At 39.8% G+C, this 21,899-nt stretch overlaps 2 protein-coding genes across 3 annotated transcripts; one reads left to right on the top strand and one right to left on the bottom strand.

The window, feature by feature from the left end:
• Positions 1 to 354: 354 nt before the first annotated feature.
• On the bottom strand, positions 355 to 5,642 carry angptl5 (angiopoietin-like 5). The gene is made up of 8 exons (XM_038709318.1): positions 5,431 to 5,642; positions 4,190 to 4,361; positions 4,000 to 4,103; positions 3,833 to 3,926; positions 2,038 to 2,141; positions 1,841 to 1,961; positions 1,256 to 1,441; positions 355 to 1,133 (listed from the first exon to the last, which is right to left on the bottom strand). The coding sequence occupies exons 1-8, from the start codon at positions 5,485 to 5,487 to the stop codon at positions 814 to 816; spliced, it is 1,158 nt and encodes a 385-aa protein (XP_038565246.1). The 5' UTR covers positions 5,488 to 5,642; the 3' UTR covers positions 355 to 813.
• A 5,638-nt stretch (positions 5,643 to 11,280) lies between these two features.
• On the top strand, positions 11,281 to 20,142 carry LOC119895115 (transcriptional coactivator YAP1-like). 2 transcript variants are annotated; one of them, XM_038707982.1, is made up of 9 exons: positions 11,281 to 11,557; positions 11,873 to 12,105; positions 14,031 to 14,224; positions 14,957 to 15,111; positions 16,900 to 17,001; positions 17,237 to 17,343; positions 17,526 to 17,644; positions 18,136 to 18,236; positions 19,135 to 20,142. In XM_038707982.1, the coding sequence occupies exons 2-9, from the start codon at positions 11,902 to 11,904 to the stop codon at positions 19,314 to 19,316; spliced, it is 1,164 nt and encodes a 387-aa protein (XP_038563910.1). In that variant the 5' UTR covers positions 11,281 to 11,557; positions 11,873 to 11,901; the 3' UTR covers positions 19,317 to 20,142. The 2 variants fall into 2 exon arrangements, with proteins under 2 accessions (XP_038563910.1, XP_038563911.1); XM_038707983.1 differs by lacking the exon at positions 16,900 to 17,001 and having other exon boundaries at positions 11,284 to 11,557.
• The last annotated feature ends 1,757 nt before the right edge of the window (positions 20,143 to 21,899 follow it).

Below are 21,899 nucleotides of genomic sequence, written 5' to 3'. Positions count from 1 at the left end.
TAAATCTTTAGCTTGGTATGTTAAAGTTTGGCCAACTAACTTCTAGGTATATCCTCACAGTCTGGATAGATACAATTACATGCCCATGCCAAGGCATATTTACAATTTTTTCCATTTTCTAATAAGCCACCTTTTATAAATGTTGTTATGAGCTGTAACTAATGGTTTCGTTAATAAATCATTCTCCTGTCTCTTATAAAACACAACTTGGCAACCCCAAAGTTGCTCTAATTAATGGCGGACTGGAGTTTATTTATGAACCCTTATTGTTGCCATTTGTTACAACTTACAAACAATAAAGTGGGCCTACTCGAAGGAGTAGATGACAGAAACTGGACATTTATGCATTACAAATAAAATGCAATTGTCTTTATTATAATAATTTGCAAAACCAGATAGACATAATAATACATAGATGTAGTAGACACAATCTACTGCAAACCATTGCAATAGTCCTATTAATAGTATAGTGAAATAATCTTGTCAATTATTAGTTATTTAATTGACTCTATTTAATTGTCTTTTTGTTCAACTTTTCTGATGACTTTGATGTTGTTGTAATCGATTGCATTATCATTTTCAGGTATATTTGTCCTCAAGAGTCAAAAGGTATACTTTCCTTTAAGGAATATTTTCAGATATGAGGTTACAGGTTTCATTGAGGTGAAACAATGAAATGACATCCTTTCATCCTTCAATCCTGTTTTATTGAAACTTCAGGTTGTTCAAAGATGCAGTGCAACTCATACAATATATGCTTTCTTCCTTTCCCTCTCTGTTTTTCCTTCTCCTCCACCTCCTCCTCTTCAATCGTCAATTATTGGTTACAATCCTCCTGAGTTTCATGGTGACGGATTTGATGGGGTGAGGGACCCCGTTATGTCTCCATGTGTCCCACAAGATGTGCGTCCTCTGGCCCCTGTTCTGCTCTGCATCTGCAGGAGAGCCATTGAGGTTTGCCAGACCACACTGGTTGAACCACCAACCCGTCTGGTTGTGCTGAGTGCTGCAGCTCTCCACTGTGCGGTTGTCCATGGAGCAGAAAGGATTACAGCCGTCGTTGTCCACATCCGAGGCGCTGAAAGGAGCTGTGTCCTGGTTCTGCTCCTGCTCGTAGCCTCGAAATGCATCGCCTATGCAAAACAGAAATGCACACAGGTAGACGTCAACGTGAACATATAGGCTACGCAGTACATTTATAATTATTTTGCAAAACATTTGTCACTGAGGGTTAACTTGATTTATTAAGTTTTACCTGCGCTGCCCGCATATCTGCCCAGGTGTATACCGAAGAACTCGGTTTCGCTGTCCAGGCTGAAATCATCATATGATGCATAAGAGGTGACATCATCAAGGGAAACCAGAGCGATGTGAAGTTGGAACCGAGTATCTTTCTGGTTTGTTATATAAAATACCTTCTTCAGACCCAACCAGTGTTCTCCTACACACACACACACACACACACACACACACACACACACACACACACACACACACACACACACACACACACACACACACACACATAAATATGGAGATTGTGCCGTTACTATAATCAATGAAAAGATCAAAATAAAAACTGAACATTTGCAGGGTTTGTTCAAAGTGAGACAGTTGTCAAGCACATCTTAAAATGTTCTCTTGGATTAAAGGAAGAACTTATCTGGCCTGCACAGAGCCCTAACCTCAACCCTATCCAACATCTATAGGATGAACTGTCAGGTGTGCCTTGACAGTTGACTGGGTTGTTCCAAACCTCAACCTCCCCCGTATGTTGGTTTTAAAGCTTGGACAGACAGGAAGTATGCCTCTGTCGCTGTTCAAAGAAACTTCATACAACCTGCAAGGTTTCCAAAGCCATCAACATAATCAGCCCAAGGTCGTTTGAAGTCAGTCAATCCATCCGTCCTCCGTTGCATCACCGTCCATCCCCCTCCCATGTAGTCCATCTCGCAGAAAACCTGCAGCACATGTTGTGTTTTGAGGGATGACTGATGATTGAGCGACAGACTTTGAATGACTGAATCAATAATGTACCTCAAATGAAGAGTCGGTATTCTCTGGGTGGACGATATAAATGCCACTGGGGATCTTGGGGACTACTGATACAAGGTTGTCTTTGATGTCGCTGCAGTCCCGTCCTAATCAAAGCAAAACAAACCTCTTTTGCCATCAGGAAGAACATTAACATTCATTAAAGCAGCTACTGTTTAGTTGTCACTGAGGACAAATAACTTTCTAATAATTTTCTTATGATCTGGAGATAACAAAACTTTAACACAGGCAGGAACGTTTCTTAATGGTAATTTTGGTAAGGCTAATAGTGTTACTGGTTAGCACAAGACTCATAAATGAGTCTTGTTTTGTGGTTGCAAGCTTGATCCTCACTGAACACAAACCTTTTTTCTATTTCTTTTTTTTCATAATCCTCTTCAACAAAGTTCTTATGAAGAGACTGTTTCACATGATCACAATAAAACACGTGCTGGACTGTGTGCGTCCCAGTGATCAAACTATGGACTTTTCATTTCCCCATCATTCCCAGGCAGAGGAAATTCCTACGCTTCTCATTCAGCGGAATCAATTTAACTTCACACATTTCCTGACGGCTATTGCGCAACCTTTGAAAAAGCCGTCGGGAAATGTGTGATTGGATTCCCCTGAATCTCTTCATAACAACTTTGCTGAAGAGGATAATAAAAACCACACAAAAGAAGAAAAAAAACTAATTGAGAGATAGAGTCTTGGGTTATGAGTCCTGTGCTCTACCAACTGAGCTAACCAGTGACACTGACAAGACTTCTGAAATTATCCAAAAGAAAGGCACCTGCCCACCCATGTATTTAGCTATGGTTTGTTATCTCGAGATCACGAGAAAATTATCCCGCTATCATGGGAAAACAGAGTAAAAAAATATTTAAATCGAGGGCCGCTTAGAGCTTCCATAGAAATGCTCCTTTTTGGGCTGAGAATTTTCTCCTACTTCTTAGGCTGAAAAAAAACTTTAAAAACAGTCTTAAAAACAGGTCATGTTCTCATGAAAAGATGACATTTTGGAGATGCAGACGGGCAACAAATTAAAGGGGCACACCAGCAATTTAATACTGCACTTTCATAAAGTTTGGAGACGTGCCAGAGACACACACAGATCAGTTTAACCCGTAAAAACTTTATTGAAATGTCGTCTGTGTCTTTGGAGAAAATAACATATTTTCTCAGGTTGAGAAAATAACCCTGAGGATGTTACTTAAACTTTATGATATAAAATCTGTGTTATAAACTGGAAGTGTTTGAAAGACATGGTTGTTTACCAGGCAGGGAGTGTCTAACAAAACGACACTACTGAGTTACATTATGGGACTTAAGGATCCATTGTTCCATCCGTCTCTAGAAGAACTGTCTTCTTTAGCAAAATCTTCTGCAACTGTAGAGTAGACAATCAACTTCCTGTTTACACCAGCACCTGCATGCCCAGTGTGCGTAAATTGACCACTTGATGTGCGTTTTCAGTCGTTTTAATATAGAAGGAGATCATTTCTGATGTGCAGCTAAAATGCTGGTGTGGACGGCAATTGTGTGGATGTAGTCTTATTTGTAAAGCAGGCTTTCGTTGTAAAGTCTCAAGGCCAATCAGAGATGATCCTAATGACATCATCCGGGTTACTTGTCAGACATCAGACCACAGAAGACATTATACAACTGGACCTGTTCACACAGGCTGAGCTGAACGCCTCATGGTTAGTTAACCAACATTCATGTTCACATTTGGGGGAATGTGTGTCCCATGCATGTATTAATGTTGTGTCATCGCATGTGTTTGTGTGTGAGTTACCGTGGGACTGCACAGGTTTGATGGAGTACATCTCGGTGTTGCTTCTCTGAACCTCAGAGCTGAGCGTTTGTACTTTGGTCATCAGATCTGTGACCTGGGAACACAGTCGGCCAATCAGAAACTTAGAGACTCTGTTACTAATAATAAAAAAGAAGACTCCATTTCACCTGACTGCTGAGGATGTCAAGGGCCCTCTGCTGCTCCTCTATCGCATCTCTGATCAGCTTCCGGGTGCTGCGTCCAAACGTCAACAAAGACTGCTGTAACTGGCCTACACACACAAAAGCACACACATGAACATCCTGAGCAACAGATGATGAGAGATATAACAACAAGGAAAGAGAAAGATGTTTTTACCACAGATTGAATGTTTCTCATCTCGTAGCAACTTGACAGTGATGTCACACGGGATGGAGCATGTGTTCCAACCTTTAACCCCTCCCACAGGTTTCTGGTTTCTGGCAGGATCGTCAGGGAAGGCCTCAGTGACTAATTCTGATTGGTTTAAATGAGTGCTGTTTCCTGTGTCCTTGCAATCAAGAGAGAATTAGAGTGAGGGTTTAATCCGCAGATGGAAATTTGCAATTATATTATGTACAACTAGCCTGGGACTTCTGACTTCAGGCTTTTCAAAGAGCAAGACACAAATTTGTGACCGGTGTCTGTATCTGATCCTGACCTCTTTACCACGGGTGGATACATGAAAGCATTCAGTCTTATCTGGGGAGCAACAAACTTTTAAGTTAGACATCATGATGGGCACAAACACACACAGTGTATCTGTAATATCCTGTCTTTAAATCCTGTAAAAACACTGTGGTGGAGTATAACATCTCCCTCTAATAAAGGAATTTTAGCTTGGAATGAAGTCCTTAACATTTTTATATTCTTCTTTTTAAAATGTGTTTTGGTGAGCTTTTATTTTGATAGAATAGCTTAAGAGAGATAGGAAATATTGGAGAGACAGGGGATGACATGCATTAACTTCTGCCCCAAAAGATTAATATTCTTATAAAAAGCAAACACTTTTTAAACATAGTATGAATATTTATTTACCCCATTTGTATTCATCATCACAAACAGACAGTCATTTCTTGAACAATGAAATATTCTGTCTGTAGCCTACTACAGAATAGACAGAAATGACTTTATAAGATTTGAAGTTTTTGCAGATCAAACAGCCCAACACTATAAATCAGCTTCTTTTCAACCACTCACAACTAAAAATGCTTCAAACACCAGTGATAATAATGATGTCAATAATAATAATATGTATGTAACACTATGAAAGGGGCTTTTTTACATAACAAGTACTCCTGTTACTTTAAGTACATTTTGCTGATAATACTTTTACTTACCAAAAGTACCATTTTGAGTGTTTACTCATTTACTCATACTGTAATGGAGTATTTTTTACTTTGAGGTATTCCTTACTCCCCCAGTTGATAAGATGTGGCTGGTTGTTTTCTACGTTTCACACAAAGCAGCTCCTACCCCACTCAAAATCTCGTATTTCACAAACCCCACAAAATAATTTCTAATAAACGTTTAAGCAACAAGCCAGGTGAAAACTTTCATGACATGCACATCATACATACTGTGGAGGAAAGCAGGTGAGGCAAAAGCAGCAACAGGACAGTTGTTGTCCACATCATGTCAGTTTCGTCTGACTGTGGTTATTTCCTCCAGGAGCGAGGGGGCTGAACTCTGTCTACTCCGTCATCAGCAGCCACTCCTTCATTTAGGCTTTACTTTTCCGCAGCGTCTGCTCTTTTCCCTCACATGTCCATCCTTCTTCCCGTCTCATCTGCATCTGCTCCTTCGTCTCACTTGTCAAACTGCACTTTCTCCTTGCTTCCTCTCTGACTGCCTCCCCTTTTCCACCTCCATGAGTCACTCCCACTCTTTCTTGTAAATCCCATGACAACATCCCCTGTAAGAGGAGGTCGAATGTGTAAATGGTTTTAGTGATTCTGACAATAGCTGAATCTGCGGATTCCAGGTTTATGGTAAAAAAGTGACTACCTTCCCCCTCAGTGTGTCTATTACCAGGTATAGTTTTTTTTTACAGGTTATATCCTGCCACCAGCATGAGAAACAGATGTGGAAAGGGAAATGGGCAGCTTGTTTTAATGTAGGAACACTTTCTCTCTGCTTGTGTCTTTGCGTATAGGAGCTGCAGCTAAAGGTGGTGTGGTGAAGTCAGGGTGTCTCTGCCTCTTGTGCTCATATTTCCCCCCTGTTACACACCTCTCTCTCTCTCTCTCTCTCTCTCTCTCTGACCACTACCTCATACATCTGAAAACAGCCTCCCACAGGGTCAGACCAATTACTCCCCTTAGTTGGGCAATAAAGGGCAACTGCACATTCCAGTCAGGGTCCAGCTGGAGCCAGCAGGCTGTCCTGTTGCTTCCCTGGAAAACTTTGCTGAAGGACCCAAAGAAAGGATCTGCTGTTGTTATGAACTTGTGTGCGTTTACAGCCATGGTCAGTTAGAGGAATGTGAAAAGCCTGGTCCCGCAGCCTCAGGGCCCCAACATCTGTCTGTCCTATGTTACAGACTCTTGTAAATCAGTATGCGAATGACACACCACTATATCTGCCAGGCGAGATAATGAGAACATGCAGACAGGTCTCGTGTTCTTGCATATAGGCACGATACATTCAAAATTGTCCGATAGTTAAAAGTAATAGTCTGTATGCTAAATATACCAGGGAAGCTGTTCCCCGTTTCCAGTCTTTATGTTAAGCTAAGCTAATCAGCTGCTGGGTGTAGTTTATGTTTATCAGACAGTTATAGGCTAAGGAAATAACCTTGTCTCCAAAAATGTTGAAGAGGGAAACAGCTAGCCTCTGTCCGAAGGTAACAAATCCACCTAACAGCACCTTTAAAGCTCATTAATTAACATGTTGTATCTGGTTTGTTCTGGCATCTAACTAACTCCCCATAAAACCATTTGTCAGGGTGTCAGGGACCAAGCGGCAAGACACAGGTTTTTGGGTTGCAAAAATAAGAAAAGGCTAAGAAATAATTTAGTCAGTTCCTGAAAGAGGTCGACAAAACAGAACTCAACTCAAAATACTGTAAACAGAACTTCAACAGAACTGAGTGAATTTACTGACCTCAACAAAGACCAGACTGACTTAACTGACAATACATGAGGGGAACATATAGACTGACTGGCCAAACCAGACCAGCAGCACAGAAGAAAAGAAATTATATTAATGCTTGAACTTGAAGATATCAGAACTTACGTGTTGACATTGCTAAATTAAATAAATGTGCACACTTAATCTAGTATTGATACTACATTTCAAAATCCAAATCGAACATAGCCTAAATGCCAAATCAATGGTTTAATTATATGAGTGCTGACTTAACTCAATCAGTAAAAAGGTAAAATTAAAGTGAAAGTGAATGTAAATTTTACATCACCTTGTGTTTGTCTGCTGGTGAGGCTGTGGGTGCTGCATGATGCTTTGTTTGTGGTGTGGATTGGCACCTGATAAGTCGCCTTTGTCATTGGTCTGGTTATGCCCTCTGATATGGTGGTGAAACAGCACTGATTGTGGAGATGGTTTTGAAGATGATTGTGTTCATAAATACAACAGAAAACTAAGACATGTTACAGGTGTTGAGGTATGACAGTGCCATCTACTGCGCTTTGGTTTGTATTACATTACAGTTATTCTTATAGTGACCTTTTGCATCTGAATTCTCCACACACAGAAACATGTGATGCTTTAGATACAATTACACACTGTCACATATTGTCGATGATGTTTAACAAGACAGTCCATACATTGCACTCCTCATGCATTGATTTAGCTGTAGTACAATCGACCAGTACATTTTGTTGTAGACTAAAACACATGTCTTGAATGAAATGGGAGTTCAGAGTCAAAATCATATAATTTTCATCTTATATGGTAAATAAAAATTAATCTGAATGTACAGTGCTGATAAAAAGCACCATACCTAGATAAACAGACTCCAGCTAATACAAAGCTTGCAACAATAAAAAGGGCTCAAGTAACCACAGACACACACAAGCTGTATACTGAATATTTGGTTTCAATGTGGACAAGGCAGCTGCAAATATCTGCTTCCCTTGTCTTCACCTTCGCCTAATGCAACTCTTTAATGTATACAGATAGGAAGCATCGCCAGAAATGTATCAGTCATATTCAGGTAAATGTTTCTAACAAAACACTCCAGATGAGAATGATTTTTTGTAATTGTTTGAACCGACTATTTAAAACAGACTGAACATCAGATAAGATTTTTGTTGAAACATTTATGTAACACTAAAAAGTTGAAATTTTTTAATGTGCACACAAGCTTCAGTTTCAAGCAGAGCTCTTGTTACACTACACCCAAGGTAGCTAAATTTTGACAGAACACCCCCGAGAAGCATGTAAATCATGACAGTTGGCGAAGGAAAAAATAAATGTACAACCAACTGGTAAAATCTTAATACATATCATATCTTTTAGTTCCTCAACATCCAGTTTTCACCTTAATTTTTAAGCAGTTTTAAGTTTGTTAAAAACATCAGATTCTACACCATCTGACAGCAGATTAGATTAGATTAGATTCACCTTTATGTCATTGCGCAAAGTAAGTACCAGAACAACAAACACTTGTTTGTTTGTTTACGCCATTGTAAATAAGAACGTAAAAATAAAGAAAAAAATGCAGTTTAGCATCTTACCAGATGCAAACAGTTGCACATATATAGATGTGCAAATTAAGGGTAAGCAAATATACTGGATGAAAAACATGATACTGGGGTAGAGATAAGTGCCAATTAACAAATAACTTCACATAAATTATCTCATTATACTTTTCATTTACAGCAGGTTTAAAGAGACAGAGAGAGGTAGGGAGAGAGGGGAAAAGAGAGCAGGAGGAACAAGAACACACAGTTGCATAATGCAAGTTCAACATAGAGACTATAATAATTGTAGCAAGGGGTGTTGAGCAGTAACACGGGGGCAGCAGGTGGCCTGCAACCACAGATCCAGACCCCACAGCTCCGAAACAGCTGCAGAAAGCAACAGAAGGACAAGGGAGAGGGACAAAAAAGCACAAAACTAAGGGAGAGGAAAGAAGTCAAGTCATGCATTAATAGGAGAAGAATGCAGACAGATGGAGAAGAGGAGGAGGAGAGAGGAGCTCAGTGCATCATGGGAAGTTTACCAGCCTTCTAGGCCTACAGCAGCATATCTAAGGGATGTTGAGGGCTCACCTGGGCCAACCATAACTATAAGCTTTATCAAAGAGGAAAGTCTTAAGCATACTCTTAAATGTGATGATAGTGTCTGCCTCCCAAACCCAAACTGGGACCTGGTTCCACAGGAGAGGAGCTTTAAAGCTGAAGGCTCTGGCACCTATTCTAGTTTAGGAGACTCTGAGAACCACAAGTAATCCTGCATTCTGAGAGTGCAGTCTAGTAGCGTAATAATGTACGATGAGCTCTATAAGATATGATAGTGCCGAATCATTATGGTGTTTGTAGGTGACGAGAAGGATTTTAAATTATTTTCTGGATTTTACAGTGAGCTCGTGCAAAGAAACTAAAACAGGAGAAATATGATCCTAGTTCTCCTAGTTCCTATGTCCTGCAGTATTCTGGATCAGCTGGAGAGTCTTACAGGACTTGTTCCAGCAGCCTTATAATAAGGAATTGCAATAATCCATATTAGAAATAACAAATGATTGGACTAGTCCTTCTGCATCATTTTGAGGACATGTCCTGATCAAAGATGACTCTGAGATTCCTTACTTTGATGCTGGAGGCCAGGGCAATACCATCCAGAGAAACTATATCTTTAGATAATGCATCTCGGAGTTGTTTGGAGTCAAGTACAATAATCCTAATCTTATTCTACCTAACAATGGAGATTTGTGGAGTATTTCCTAATAATATTGCCTGAAGGAAGCATATATGTGAATAGAACTGGTCCGAGCACAGAACCTTGTGGAACTCCGTGACTAACTCTGGTGTGCATAGAAGATTCATCGTTTACATGTATTATAATCTGATATATAGGATGTGATGACCACGGAGGCCGAATGCAGCACTAAGAAGAACAAGACAAAAACAGAGACAAGTCTTTTGTCTGATGCAATTTGCTACTCTAAATCCTGACTGAAAATCCTCAAATAAACTACTTCTAAAAGACATGCGACTGGTTGGCGATTGCTTTCTTAAGGATCTTAGAGAGAAAGGGAAGGTTGGATAGGTCCATAGTTAAGCTAAAATCCCTGGATCAAGAGTGGGCTTTTTAAGAAGATGTTAAATTACAGCTACTTTGAAGGTCTGTGGTAGCCTGTTAATAAAGATACATTGATCATGTCTGTGTGCTAACTAGCTGTGAGAATTGATTAATAATCAATCACAGCTTCTTTTATAGCAGCTTAATTGGGATGGGGCCCAAGAGACAGGTTGATGTCAAAACAAGACAATACACAAAATGTATAGTACAAATGAACAGTATCTCCACTAGACGTTTAACTAAACTTCTGTGGGTTTGAACAATATTGGGCTGCACAGCATGAGTTAATAATCAGGCACAATCTGTAGGCACAATGAATAGGCATAATGTCAGCTTCTTCTAGTCCCTTTAAAAACAAATGACAAATCCGACCAATTACTTAGATTCATAATTTACTTGGTAATATTAATTAGTAATATTAATATTTTTTTCGTTGAGTGAAATCAATGCATTTGTCAAATCTTTTATTTTTATCATCCAATTAAATATCCATTTGCTATTTTAGAAGCATTTGACTCTCCATGTCCACTACAGCCCATATTAACTCTGATGTATTATAATAGCGAAATAATTGAATGACTTATTGGATGCAGGGCAGATAATAACACCAGTCCAGCCAGACATTTTTGTCTGAATTCAATCAGCTGAGCTCCAGCTCGCTGTGTGCATGTTTTCCACTAGAGGGCAGGACTCTGTGGCTGTGGCTGCATGGGACAAACAGGCTCCGGCTGGGTTGGCCTCTTCAGGGGCGGATGTTTTCTCAGTGCAACTTCCCAATCTCCCCACCTCCCCCCCACCTCTAAACCAGACCAGGCCCAGAGTCCGAAGACTGAGCCCAGCAAGCAGCCCAGTCTCATCTTTGGCTGTCACCTCTGTCTACACTTAGCCCTCAGCCTCTGTCCTTCAGCAGGAGAAAACCAGACAAACTGGAAACTAAACAACGGCCAAAGACTTTTAAGTTAATTATAATATATCACTAATTACTAGCCATCTTCAGGGCTGAAAGTGACTTATTTGATGCATTTGGAGCTGTGATGAAAACACGACTAACGTGTTACATAAGCCTTGTGTTGATGGTTTCTGTCTGTGCTTGGAGTGAAATATTTCCCCCTGCAACTGCGGTAGCTTTAAACCCTGCAACCCCGCCCCTCAGCACTATCACATGAATCTGGACTGAGCAGTGGATGTGAAAAAAGTTTGGAGGTCTCGCTGAGATCACTCCTCTCCAACTGGTTTAATACATGTTTTTTTTCCATTTGGGGAGGCTTTTAGTTGGAGGTCCACATCGGAAATCAGTGTCTGTCTGAGTGTTTCCTCGGCTGTGATTTCTCCAGTTTCTTTTTCTTTTCTTTTTTTTTTGTCCTGCAGGAATACAGAGAGAAACAGGGAGAGAGAGAGCGAAAGAGAGAGAGAGAGAGGGGGAAACGGTCTGGCTGCTTGAAGGTATGTGGGAGGCATGTAACGTGTTGCACGCTGCACAGATTGATTTTTGTCAGCGATCCGCGCTTTAAACGGCGCCCCTTAGACTTCTTTGCCCGATGATCGATTTTCTTTTCACAGCTGATTAACTTCCGAGATGTTACAGCTTGAAACAGACACACAAGGACACAAAAGTTCAAATGGGGTGGGGGTTGGGGGGCGGGGGTGGGGGTCAAAATGTATAAACATACGATCGTGATTCCAGCACTCGGGCGCATAGTCGTAACGGGCTTTACGTTTATTTTCTGATTGTGTTTGTGTGATTGAACTTTTCGACAGATTTGTTGCGACACCAAAACTTTGGCGACATGAGCGCGCACGGCGGCGCGCCTCCGGCCGGGCAACAGATCGTGCACGTCCGCGGGGACTCCCAGACGGAGCTGGAGGCCCTCTTCAGCGCTGTGATGAACCCCAGCAAGGCGGCAAGACAGCCGTCCTCTCTGCCCATGAGGATGAGGAACCTGCCGGACTCCTTCTTCAGGCAGCCAGACTCCCGGGGCCACTCCAGACAAGTACTAATAACTGCTGTTAACTACTAATAACTGCTGAACGACAGCTGCTTACCGCACCATGCTGGTTTTCAGTGCTAACCCTGGTGTGTTAAGGCAATCACGACAAACTACATGAAATGCACAGTGTTCAGTAACCCTGCAGCACAATACTACCTGCTGTGTCAGTGGTGTGGTATGAATAGATGTTTCTCATTAATATTGGGTCCACCTCATACACAAGAGAGACAAAAAAATGAACCATTCCAAGGAAGTCCTGAAACTATTAGTTAACTGATCAATTAGTTAATCACAGAGAATTAATATTTTTGATTAGGGCTGAAACCTTTCATTATTGATAAGTCTGCTGAATTGTTTTCTTGATTTGTCATTTATTTGTTTGGTCTATAAAATAGTGTAAAAACAAGTTCCCATTACAGTTTCCCACTGCCCAAGATTCAAATGGCCTGTTTTTATTCTACAGATGGTCCAAAATTCAAAAAGACAATTATTGACCATGTATGACAATGAAAAGCATCAACTTTCACCACGTTTAAGAAGTTGGAATGGACGTTAAGCTATTTTTTATTGAAACCTTACTTTAACTTTTATCTGATTTATTAAAATAATTCCAAGTTATCTAGATTTAGAATGTTTCTGGATCTAGCTTCTTAAATGTGAGAATTTGCTGCTTTATATCATTGCTGACGGGATGTCTTTGGGTTTTGACTGCTGAAGCTTTCCCCTTGTGGACTATGGTGGGCATTTCTGGCTGACAACCAATTTCAAAAACAATCAAGAGAATAACCAATAATGAAAAGAATTAACAGTTGCACCCCTCACCTGTCTGTCCTCGGCAAACATTACAATATCCACAGAGGTAGTGTGTATTGCAGGGCTGCTTTTCTGGATTCTGAGTGTGTGAGTTTCAACCAGGTCCATTTATTTGTTGAGGCTATAAAAGATGTTGTGGATGTTCTAGTGAGGGTCTACTTTCGATCTCTTTCGATGCTCTTAGTCAAATACAGTTTTCCTGTATTGGCCATGTTGTTTTTTTATTAAAGGATACAGCTCAGTCATCCAAAATGCCTAATATTGCCTTGAAAACCCAACTGTAAAATCTGTAATCATCAGGCCTCTGTAGCCGCTTTTGTAATTGTGAGATGTTGCATTCACTCCCTAAATTGCAAAATTACTCATGGTGGGAAGTTGTGGAAAAAATGATGACGAAGAAGAACAGTATTTATTAAGTCTGACTGAAAGACTTCATGTGATTATTTGCTTTAACACATTACAAACCCTTACAAATCAGCACTTACTTACTTGAATTAACTTCTGTCTGTTTCATTAGAGACTGAACATTTTGCAAAATGGTTACTGTGGTTTCCCCAAGAAACACACTCTCTGGAGGTAATTATGATTATGAATTAGCATACAGCTGGGTCTTACAAGAAGAGGTTAAAGTATAGACGTTCAAGCCACAGTGCGAGTAGATTCTCGTATTTATCATGCCCAGGTGACATTCTGGGCTGATCTGCTTGAGACTTGAGAGTTTCATCCGGACCCCAACTGGTTGTTACAAACAAAGAAGCTTTTCAGATTGCATACATTTCTTGTTAAATGTTGTTTATTTACTTCATTAACAGCAAACACACCTTGAATCTCTCTGTTAGATTTGTAGATGTAGCTCAAAGCTTATAATTCCCTGAAGTGTGTTGAACTTGGCTGATAAACAATATTAATCTACAAGCAGTGAAAACTCCTCGGTAGAAGTAATAAAAATATCTTTTAAAGTAAAGCAACCAGCTTCACTGTTCTTCCTCTGAGTATTTGTTTTTTTTCACACCACTCTGGTAACCATCCCAACCTTTTCTTCCTGCTGGTTTATGTTTCTGATTGCTGTTTGTGGCTCGTCATGGCAGTTGTTAACCCTGCTTGTTTCTCGTCAGGCCAGTTCGGATGGAGGTGTGTGCGGCTCCCTCACTCCTCATCACGTCCGTGCCCATTCCTCCCCTGCCTCCCTCCCAGTCAACTCCCTCTCCACTCAAGCAGCAGACGCGACGCCGATCATAACTGACGACGTTCCACTCCCCCATGGCTGGGAGATGGCAAAAACGCCTACTGGCCAACGTTACTTCCTCAAGTAAGATCTATCTGCTGTTAATCACTGCGTTTGATCTGCAGGTTACACAAAGCGTTTCTGATTAGAAAGACCCAAAGAGTCCGCCCCACCTTGTTCTAACATCTACATTTCTACATTGGCACTCATTATTTTCATTGTCTGTGATTCCTGATGACCAAATGGGTTCAATTAACAATCATATAAAACAGCAGCAAATCTGCATTTTTGCTTGATAAATGATCTAAAAGATCATTTAAATCACCAATATTGTTGTATAATCTAATTGTTCTGATTAATCAACCAATCATTCTAGCACTAACACTATTTCAAATGCACCAGGAGTAGTTTTAGATTTTCCTACAGTTCTGTCCTGATACAGAAAATAGTAGATGTTACATCCTTCTTGAATATTTTTCTTTAGAAAGAATATAATTTAAAGTGAAGGAGAACCGTGAAGAGAGAAATGCAGCAGGGCTGAGAGAACCAGGACTCAAACTAATCAGGTACATGCAAACAGAAAAATGGTTCCAACTAGTTTTGCAACAGTGTGGTTTCAGACCGTTTCATGCACATGGCCTGACAGCTCACGCTCCTGTCAAAAGACTGCTGTAGTTTGACGTTTGCCTCTATGAGTTCACATCTGGTAGTACAGGTAAAGCAGGTCCGAAACAAAACGTGCCTCGTGCTTCTTATCCATCAGGTTGCAGCGGTTCAACAGATACAGATACGTTTAGACTTGTTCTGTGTTTGCAGTCACCTGGATAAGACAACCACTTGGCACGACCCCCGACTTTCGCAGCTTCAGTCGGCTGCAGCTCAGCATCCTATCTCTGGCACTCCGGTCCACGCCCACTCCCTCAGCAACCCAGCGCCCACTACGCAACCACAAAACATCAATCCAGAGACAGGTATCACTCTGCTCCCCCCCACCCCCCACCCCCTTTTCAACATCCAGTTTCTTTATAAAGCCCAAACCTGCTTTTCATAGTTCACCTCGGCATGACGCCAAGTCTTTGCTGGGTATGATTTCTTCAAGTTTCCCTTTTGGTCTCTAATTCCACAGCTCTGGTGACTTTGGAAAGAATTAACACATCCATAGCTGATATATTAGTGAGACCGTCCTACTGAATTGAGAGAAATCTTAATTCTCAGAAAAACAGCAGTGAAAGAAATTCAAACTATTTTATTTATACAGATTTTTTTTTTCTTATTTAGCTGCAAGTTTTATAACTTGTCGGACCATTGTGGCCTTTAAATAAATTCCACTCATCAGAATTTTAAATGGTCAGTTCACCGAAATTACAAAAAACACCATCTTACTTCGGCTCTGTGGTAGTTTTTTTTTTTCTTAGCTTTTATGAAACAGAATCAAGAGAGCTGAGTGTGAGGAGACGGGGATGGAGGATGACATGAAACATGAACCAGACCATGTAATGATGCAGTCACATGGTCAGCGTCTTAAAGAATAGGGTCACAATTTTTAAAGTCTGTCTGAAAACAATAGTCTAGTGCCCATATGAACAGGTTTTGCTTGCTGTAATAATTCCTCCTGTTCATACTGCATATTAATATATCCCTTACCAGTGCACTGCTAATGTAAGAGATGGGGGACAACATCCAGTCCTCAGTCTGTGCAAAATTTAATTCAAAAGTTTGGGGTTTCAGAAGTCAGAACAAGTAGATATCTTCTCAAGTTACATTTGTTTTAGTACAAAATTCCTCCTTTTTATTACTATCCCTACACTGCAGCTCAACAGGGACACTGGCTAGGGAAACATATATGGGAATTTTATACTAAAACGACTTCTTATATGAAAGAGGTCACTCGTAGTGATGAACCCACAGGAAGCTATCAGGAAGTGCCATTAAGGTCTACGGAGCATTTTAGCATCTTTCAGCTCATTGTTTTCAATCCCACAACTTTGCTGTTTTGATTTTAGTGCCATCAGTCTTATCAACCTTATTTTTGACCGCAGCATGCAGCTGGTTTTGCAGAAAAAGCTCTAAAAACCCACTGTAAACACAGACAAACATCGTATGCGACTAGCTGGTAAAAACAGAGCCAAAACAGAGTGAATATTAGACTCATATTAACCATGTCACAACTATGACTCCAAATGAATGATAATAATAATCCATATCTCCAGAACATCTAAATAGGCACCAATTTTGCCATAACAACTTTATAAGGTGTGCCAGTGTTGTGTTTACAGCTTATTTAAGCTGCCCCCAAGTGGCCAAAATATCAATTAATGCAGGTTTGTGTACACTTTTCATTGGAACGTCTTTCTACTGAAGAAATAGTCTCAATGAAAACCTTCCATAATGTGTTCTGTGGATTAACTAGAAAGTGTTTCTGTAAAGAGATGTTGCTGTGGAATAATCTAATTTGGCTGAACAGACCCTTGAACTGACAGCATGGCATACTTTATATTCATTTACAGCAGTCTTTTACATCTCTTTACGTCTCCCACCCACCACATTCAGGCAAGATGCACATAGGTTAGTACATTTTGATTCTACATAATATACCTTACTGTAGCTGTTTTCCCACTAACCTTCACTTCTATTCATAACAACTCTACAAACTAGAAGCTACACAGACATTAAATGACGTGGGCCAGATTCTAATATTTACTCTCCATGCACTACATCCACCATTTGCCTTCTCACTGTGTACTTTCACTGCTGTTCAGGTCCACTGCCTGAAGGCTGGGAGCAGGCTGTGACTGCAGATGGAGAGGTGTACTACATCGATCACATAAATAAGACCACCGCATGGGTCGACCCGCGTCTAGGTAGCACACTATCAAATTTGTGTCTCCCTGAATTGACAATTCTTGTTTGTCAATGAGAAACACTTTTGTTCTAATGTCCACCATCACAAGTTGCTGTTTGGCAATGAAAATAAGAGAGATCGCAAAGTTTTTGCCAAGTTTTCCTCACATATGTCATTTGCTGAACTGTTTAACCTCCATGAAAATATTTTCTTAATTGTCAAAAAGATATTTTCTTATTTATCTTATTTTCCAGCCCAGAAGATGAACCCTGGCATCCTTGGCTTGGCACTGCAGCAAAGGCAGGAAAACGAAAGGCTCAGATGCAAACAACAAGGCCTCCCTCCACAACTCACACCACAGGTCAGAGATTAAATAAAATAGTACTTCACTTACATTTAAGTTATATCTTTTGTTATGTTGTTGTATTATGTTGTATTATTCTGTGTAGTCATTTCACAGTGAAATCTTTGTTTCATGTAAACACAGTTTGAGTTTTACATGACGTGATACAAGTAGGTGTGTGTGTGTGTCTTGTACTGTAGGAGGCAGGAGGAAGGAACCAGATGCCCGGCGGGATGGACCATGACAGGAACGCACAGACGCTTGTTCCGTCTCTAGATGTCAGGATCAGAGGCTCAAACCACGAACCTACACTTAATGGGTGAGTTCATGTTTAACATTATTGTCATGTACTGCAGATCTCTTTTGTACTCCTTTTACTGAAGTTAAAGGAGAAACACAGTGTAGAAATCATCACTGAAAAGCTAATTTTCTTGAGAATTGAAAGTAATCTGAAGAGTGGCCTCTTTACAAGTGTTACACAAACAATTGCATGTTGTCTTTCATACTTTTTCTGCTGCCACCACCATACAGTTGGGATGAATGGAATTCCATTTGTGCAGCTCAAAGCATTTACTTTTGAAAGACTCAAAAGTGGTGTCCCAGTTACTCTGGATCAATGATCAATCTCACTGCGAGCAGTTATCATAAAAAAGATTTCTCTGTCAGAAAGTAGTTCCAGTAAAATCTATAGTGTTCAAAGAAGAATTATTATCACTTTTGTCCACCGTCATTACGCAGACATTTTACTAGTCACTCCAGTTTTTAACAGTTAGTGAGCAGATATAATTTTATGTGTGTGTTCTGGTGCAGCGCTCACTCTCGCAACGAAAGCACTGACAGCGGTCTGAGCGTCAGCAGCTTACCCCGCACGTCGGACCACATGTTGAGCTCTGTGGATCACATGGACACTGGTAACACACACACACACACACCAAAGTCAGAAAAACTGCCTTGGGGTGCCCACCATTTTCCTATCATCTTTAAACTTCATAAAAACTATAAATATGTGTATTTTGCTGAAATCAAAGGAAGGATGAATGTGTTGTCCAGATGTGACATCTGTTGATCTAAATGTACACTGTAGCCACTGGGAAGCAGTTTCTTGCAACCTTAGAGTGAATGTGTCTCAAATTTGGCCATAACGCCATGATATTGGCTTATTTAGCGTTAATACCTCAAATTATTTACATTAAAACTAAGAACTATGGTATGCTTTAGAAACTGGTTGTAAAATCTGACTTTTGTCCTGGCCTTCCAGTAATTACTGGCGTATCTCACTGGGAAACAAGTCATTTCCTATGACTTCCCCAAAGACAATGCAGAGTAATTTGTGTTAATTTATTTTGGAATCCACAAAAAACTGTGTAAAAGGGCTTCCCAAACGGGCAGCAATAACACAAAGAAAAAAGCAGGGGAGCTGTTGAATGCAGAAAAGTGAGAAACTCTTAATATGCTAATTATGTGCACAAATACTTCATTACAGAATGAAGAAAGAACACTTTCCTATCTTTATTTTTGCACATATTTAGATTTTAGATACAATTTAGATACATTAAATTTTTTTTGCATTCATCCGCTCACTTCTGTATTTATTTGAGTAAATTTATTTTTTACATAAAAAACAGAAGTGAGAGATGAAAAGCATGGAGTGTGCATTTTATTTATGTACATACACACTTCCTGCAGGGATAGAAAACTTTACACATACTGGTCTATGTGCAGCTGTATTAAAGAGACAACAACATCCAATCCAAATTCCCTAATTTCTCCCAGCTCGGTCATTTTTATCTTCTTTTCTGACTTCTTCAGGTGACTCTGGCGACATCTCCGCGATGACCTTACAGGACTCGATGCCTGTGCTCCCGATGTCTGAGGGTGAAGAGCTAATGCCCTGCATCCCCGAGGGTCTCAGTTCAGACCTTCTGATGGACATGGAGACAGTTCTCTCTGGGTCGCACATGGACAGAGACAGCCTGCTCACCTGGCTATAGACACACCCAGCACACTGCCCAAACGTGTTTTGACATCAAATCTTCGTACCGTGACTGAGAATTCTGGAGAATCAAAAGTGGAAGAGAACAACATAACTGAGAGAACGTGCTACTGTTGTGTGATGGATACCTAACACTACTCGCACCCTGAGGAAAGACAAAACTCTGACTCTCACAGAGGGTGGTAAGCTGCTGGTATTCTCCTCTTTTTGGGCCTGGTTTTACACAGATGCTCCTTTCTTTTTAGTCATCGACCTTATATGATGCTCTGCACGTCTCTGACAGAGTGCACCATAGCTAATTTTAGAGGACAGATTTATTTTATTATCCCTACCTGGGTAATAGTGTTTGCAGAAAACTGTGTCATGTCAATTAAGTTTGCATGTAGCAGTTACATAAATGCAAGGAGACTTGTTAAAATAACATAGAAGTTGTAGTAAAGTAACAAAGTATCATATCCACATCCACATTTCTTCATATAGCCTGTGGGATAAAAGAGCAGCATCTAGTGCTACTACCTCTAAGCAGCCTGTAATTTGTTATTTGTAATGCACATTCTCACAGTTGTCCAAACCAAGAGAGAGCAAGAGATGAATCAAAGAATGTACTTGGATAAACATTACATTGGTTGTCCCTGCTAAAAAAAAAAAGAAAAAGAAAATCATTCATCAAAGCTCCTACCACTGCTACACAGAAACATCTGGGTGGAGAGGACGCACCCTTGTGGTAAACCTGTAGAAGAATAAGAACACTAACAAGAGTCCTTTTCACTCTGAAATGTTAAAAAGTTAAAATGCTCACAAACCAATAAACTATATTAAAACCTGTCTGTGTGAAAGACTGGGGGACTGCTCAAAACCAAGGTTGTAATATCTTTAAGTTTTTTTCCAAAATGAAGTAAAGGAGGCTAAGCTTTAGACCTAACAAATCAAAGCCTGTCAAAGGCCTTCACATTTAGAGAAAGGTTACAGGATGGCGCCTCTACGTAGAGGAGTCTTAACTTCGGGCACTTAAACTACAGGAAAGTGTTTTTTTAGGACCTCTCTTTACAGAAAGGATGTCTAAGGTAAAAGAACAAATTTTCACTATAATGCAATCCAACACAATACAGGGTTTCCCCCAGGAAACTGTAATCCTGGCGCATCTGGTCATCTGATCAATGTAGTAATAAACTATAGCCACACTAGATATATGGCCTTTGCTGTGTGAAATAGCATCGCTGCTATTTTTCCCTTCAGGTTATGGTTTTATTTCATAAAAGTGTTTTGTTGTTTTTTTAAACCATAAGACTCAAAAAAGACTTCAGGAAATCCCCGTTATACAGCCTTGCTATATATACATATATAAAAATCACTTATTTCAAATTACTCATTCAGGTTTTGTTAAATCTTTCATGGGATTGCATTTTATGGTTAAGTGTTCATTTTGTCCACTCCAGCATTGAATATAAGCTTCACAAATGTAGTATTTATTGGAGGTTTGTTTTATTGGATTGCATTAAATTGTACAGTTTTAATGTTATGTCCACCGCTTGTTTTAAGAAAGTCTCAGCCAAGTTTCATCTACGCTTTTCAGATGCACTTTTCTTACCATTTTCAGGCATCCATTGTTTTTCCAGACTCTTGAAACTTGCTTGAGTTATGTAATCACTCACTGTGAACATCAAGTCTGCAGTATTTCTTCATCATTGTGGCATGGTGCAAATTAATTTGAGGAGTTCATGCCGCATTACCACACAGTGATGACATAACACTGAAAGAAAATAATGCACACTTGATGTTGACTGTATCTTCATCAGGATGGTGTCTGAGGCTGTTTAGGGTTTCCTGTATATACAGTTCATTGATCAGTCATCACCATAGATACATGTATACAAAACCACATTATCATCATAATTATCTTAAAAAAACAATTTACAAAAATATTATTATTCTTTGTTGATACAGAAATTTCAAGAGGAATATAAATGAACATGCATACATTAGTGTATTGTTATAATAATCTGTTTTCTTGATAATAGTGAGTATTCTTTAGCAAATATAGTCTTTCATTTTAACCCATTAATGGGTAAAACGGTTGCATATGAATGTTTAAATACAATTCTGTATCTTTTTTTTAACCTAATTCAAAACACAGTAATCTCAAATCCCTTTTGTCATCTCACGAATTAAAAAAGTCAGTCTACGGAATTTCACAACAGAAGCAAGTTTTAAGATCCTGTTAATAGATTTTAAAGTTGTTTGGACATGTATGGATTAGATGCGTGGAACACTAGAAAAAATGTGTCAATTTCTAAAGCAGGGCAGCACAGTTTGCGAGATAGTTAGCAATGTAAAATGCATTTGATTTGTAAATAGTCTAAAACATGTCAAATCCCTTGTATAACCCTTTAAAAACAATCCTGGACGGTGCCATTAAGATCAAAGCTTGCTACCTTTCTGTAGAGTTATTATTTCTTCTGTCTGTGGCTCAAGCTGACCACTCTGAAAGAGTTGTTTTATGAAAATATTGTGCTTTGAAAATGGACTCTGCGCCCATTTAGAGAGTCATGGGATAAGTCAAGAACCCTCAGAAAAGCAACAT

Source organism: Micropterus salmoides, unplaced genomic scaffold, assembly GCF_014851395.1.
Source record: "Micropterus salmoides isolate LMB-PRFRI ecotype aquatic unplaced genomic scaffold, ASM1485139v1 Ms_hic_scaffold_9, whole genome shotgun sequence".
NCBI classification, from domain to species: domain Eukaryota; kingdom Metazoa; phylum Chordata; class Actinopteri; order Centrarchiformes; family Centrarchidae; genus Micropterus; species Micropterus salmoides.
This window is presented reverse-complemented; position numbering and strand designations above follow the sequence as displayed.

Coding starts and splice junctions, on each gene's coding strand:
- angptl5 (XM_038709318.1), bottom strand. CDS start 5,487: ATGATGTGGACAACAACTGTCCTGTTGCTGCTTTTGCCTCACCTGCTT. Junction 2,142..3,832: donor CAAACCTGTGCAGTCCCACG/GTAACTCACACA, acceptor TGCTTTGATTAG/GACGGGACTGCAGCGACATC. Junction 1,134..1,255: donor CAGATATGCGGGCAGCGCAG/GTAAAACTTAAT, acceptor TGTTTTGCATAG/GCGATGCATTTCGAGGCTAC.
- LOC119895115 (XM_038707982.1), top strand. CDS start 11,902: ATGAGCGCGCACGGCGGCGCGCCTCCGGCCGGGCAACAGATCGTGCAC. Junction 17,002..17,236: donor ATGGGTCGACCCGCGTCTAG/GTAGCACACTAT, acceptor CTTATTTTCCAG/CCCAGAAGATGAACCCTGGC. Junction 18,237..19,134: donor TGTGGATCACATGGACACTG/GTAACACACACA, acceptor TGACTTCTTCAG/GTGACTCTGGCGACATCTCC.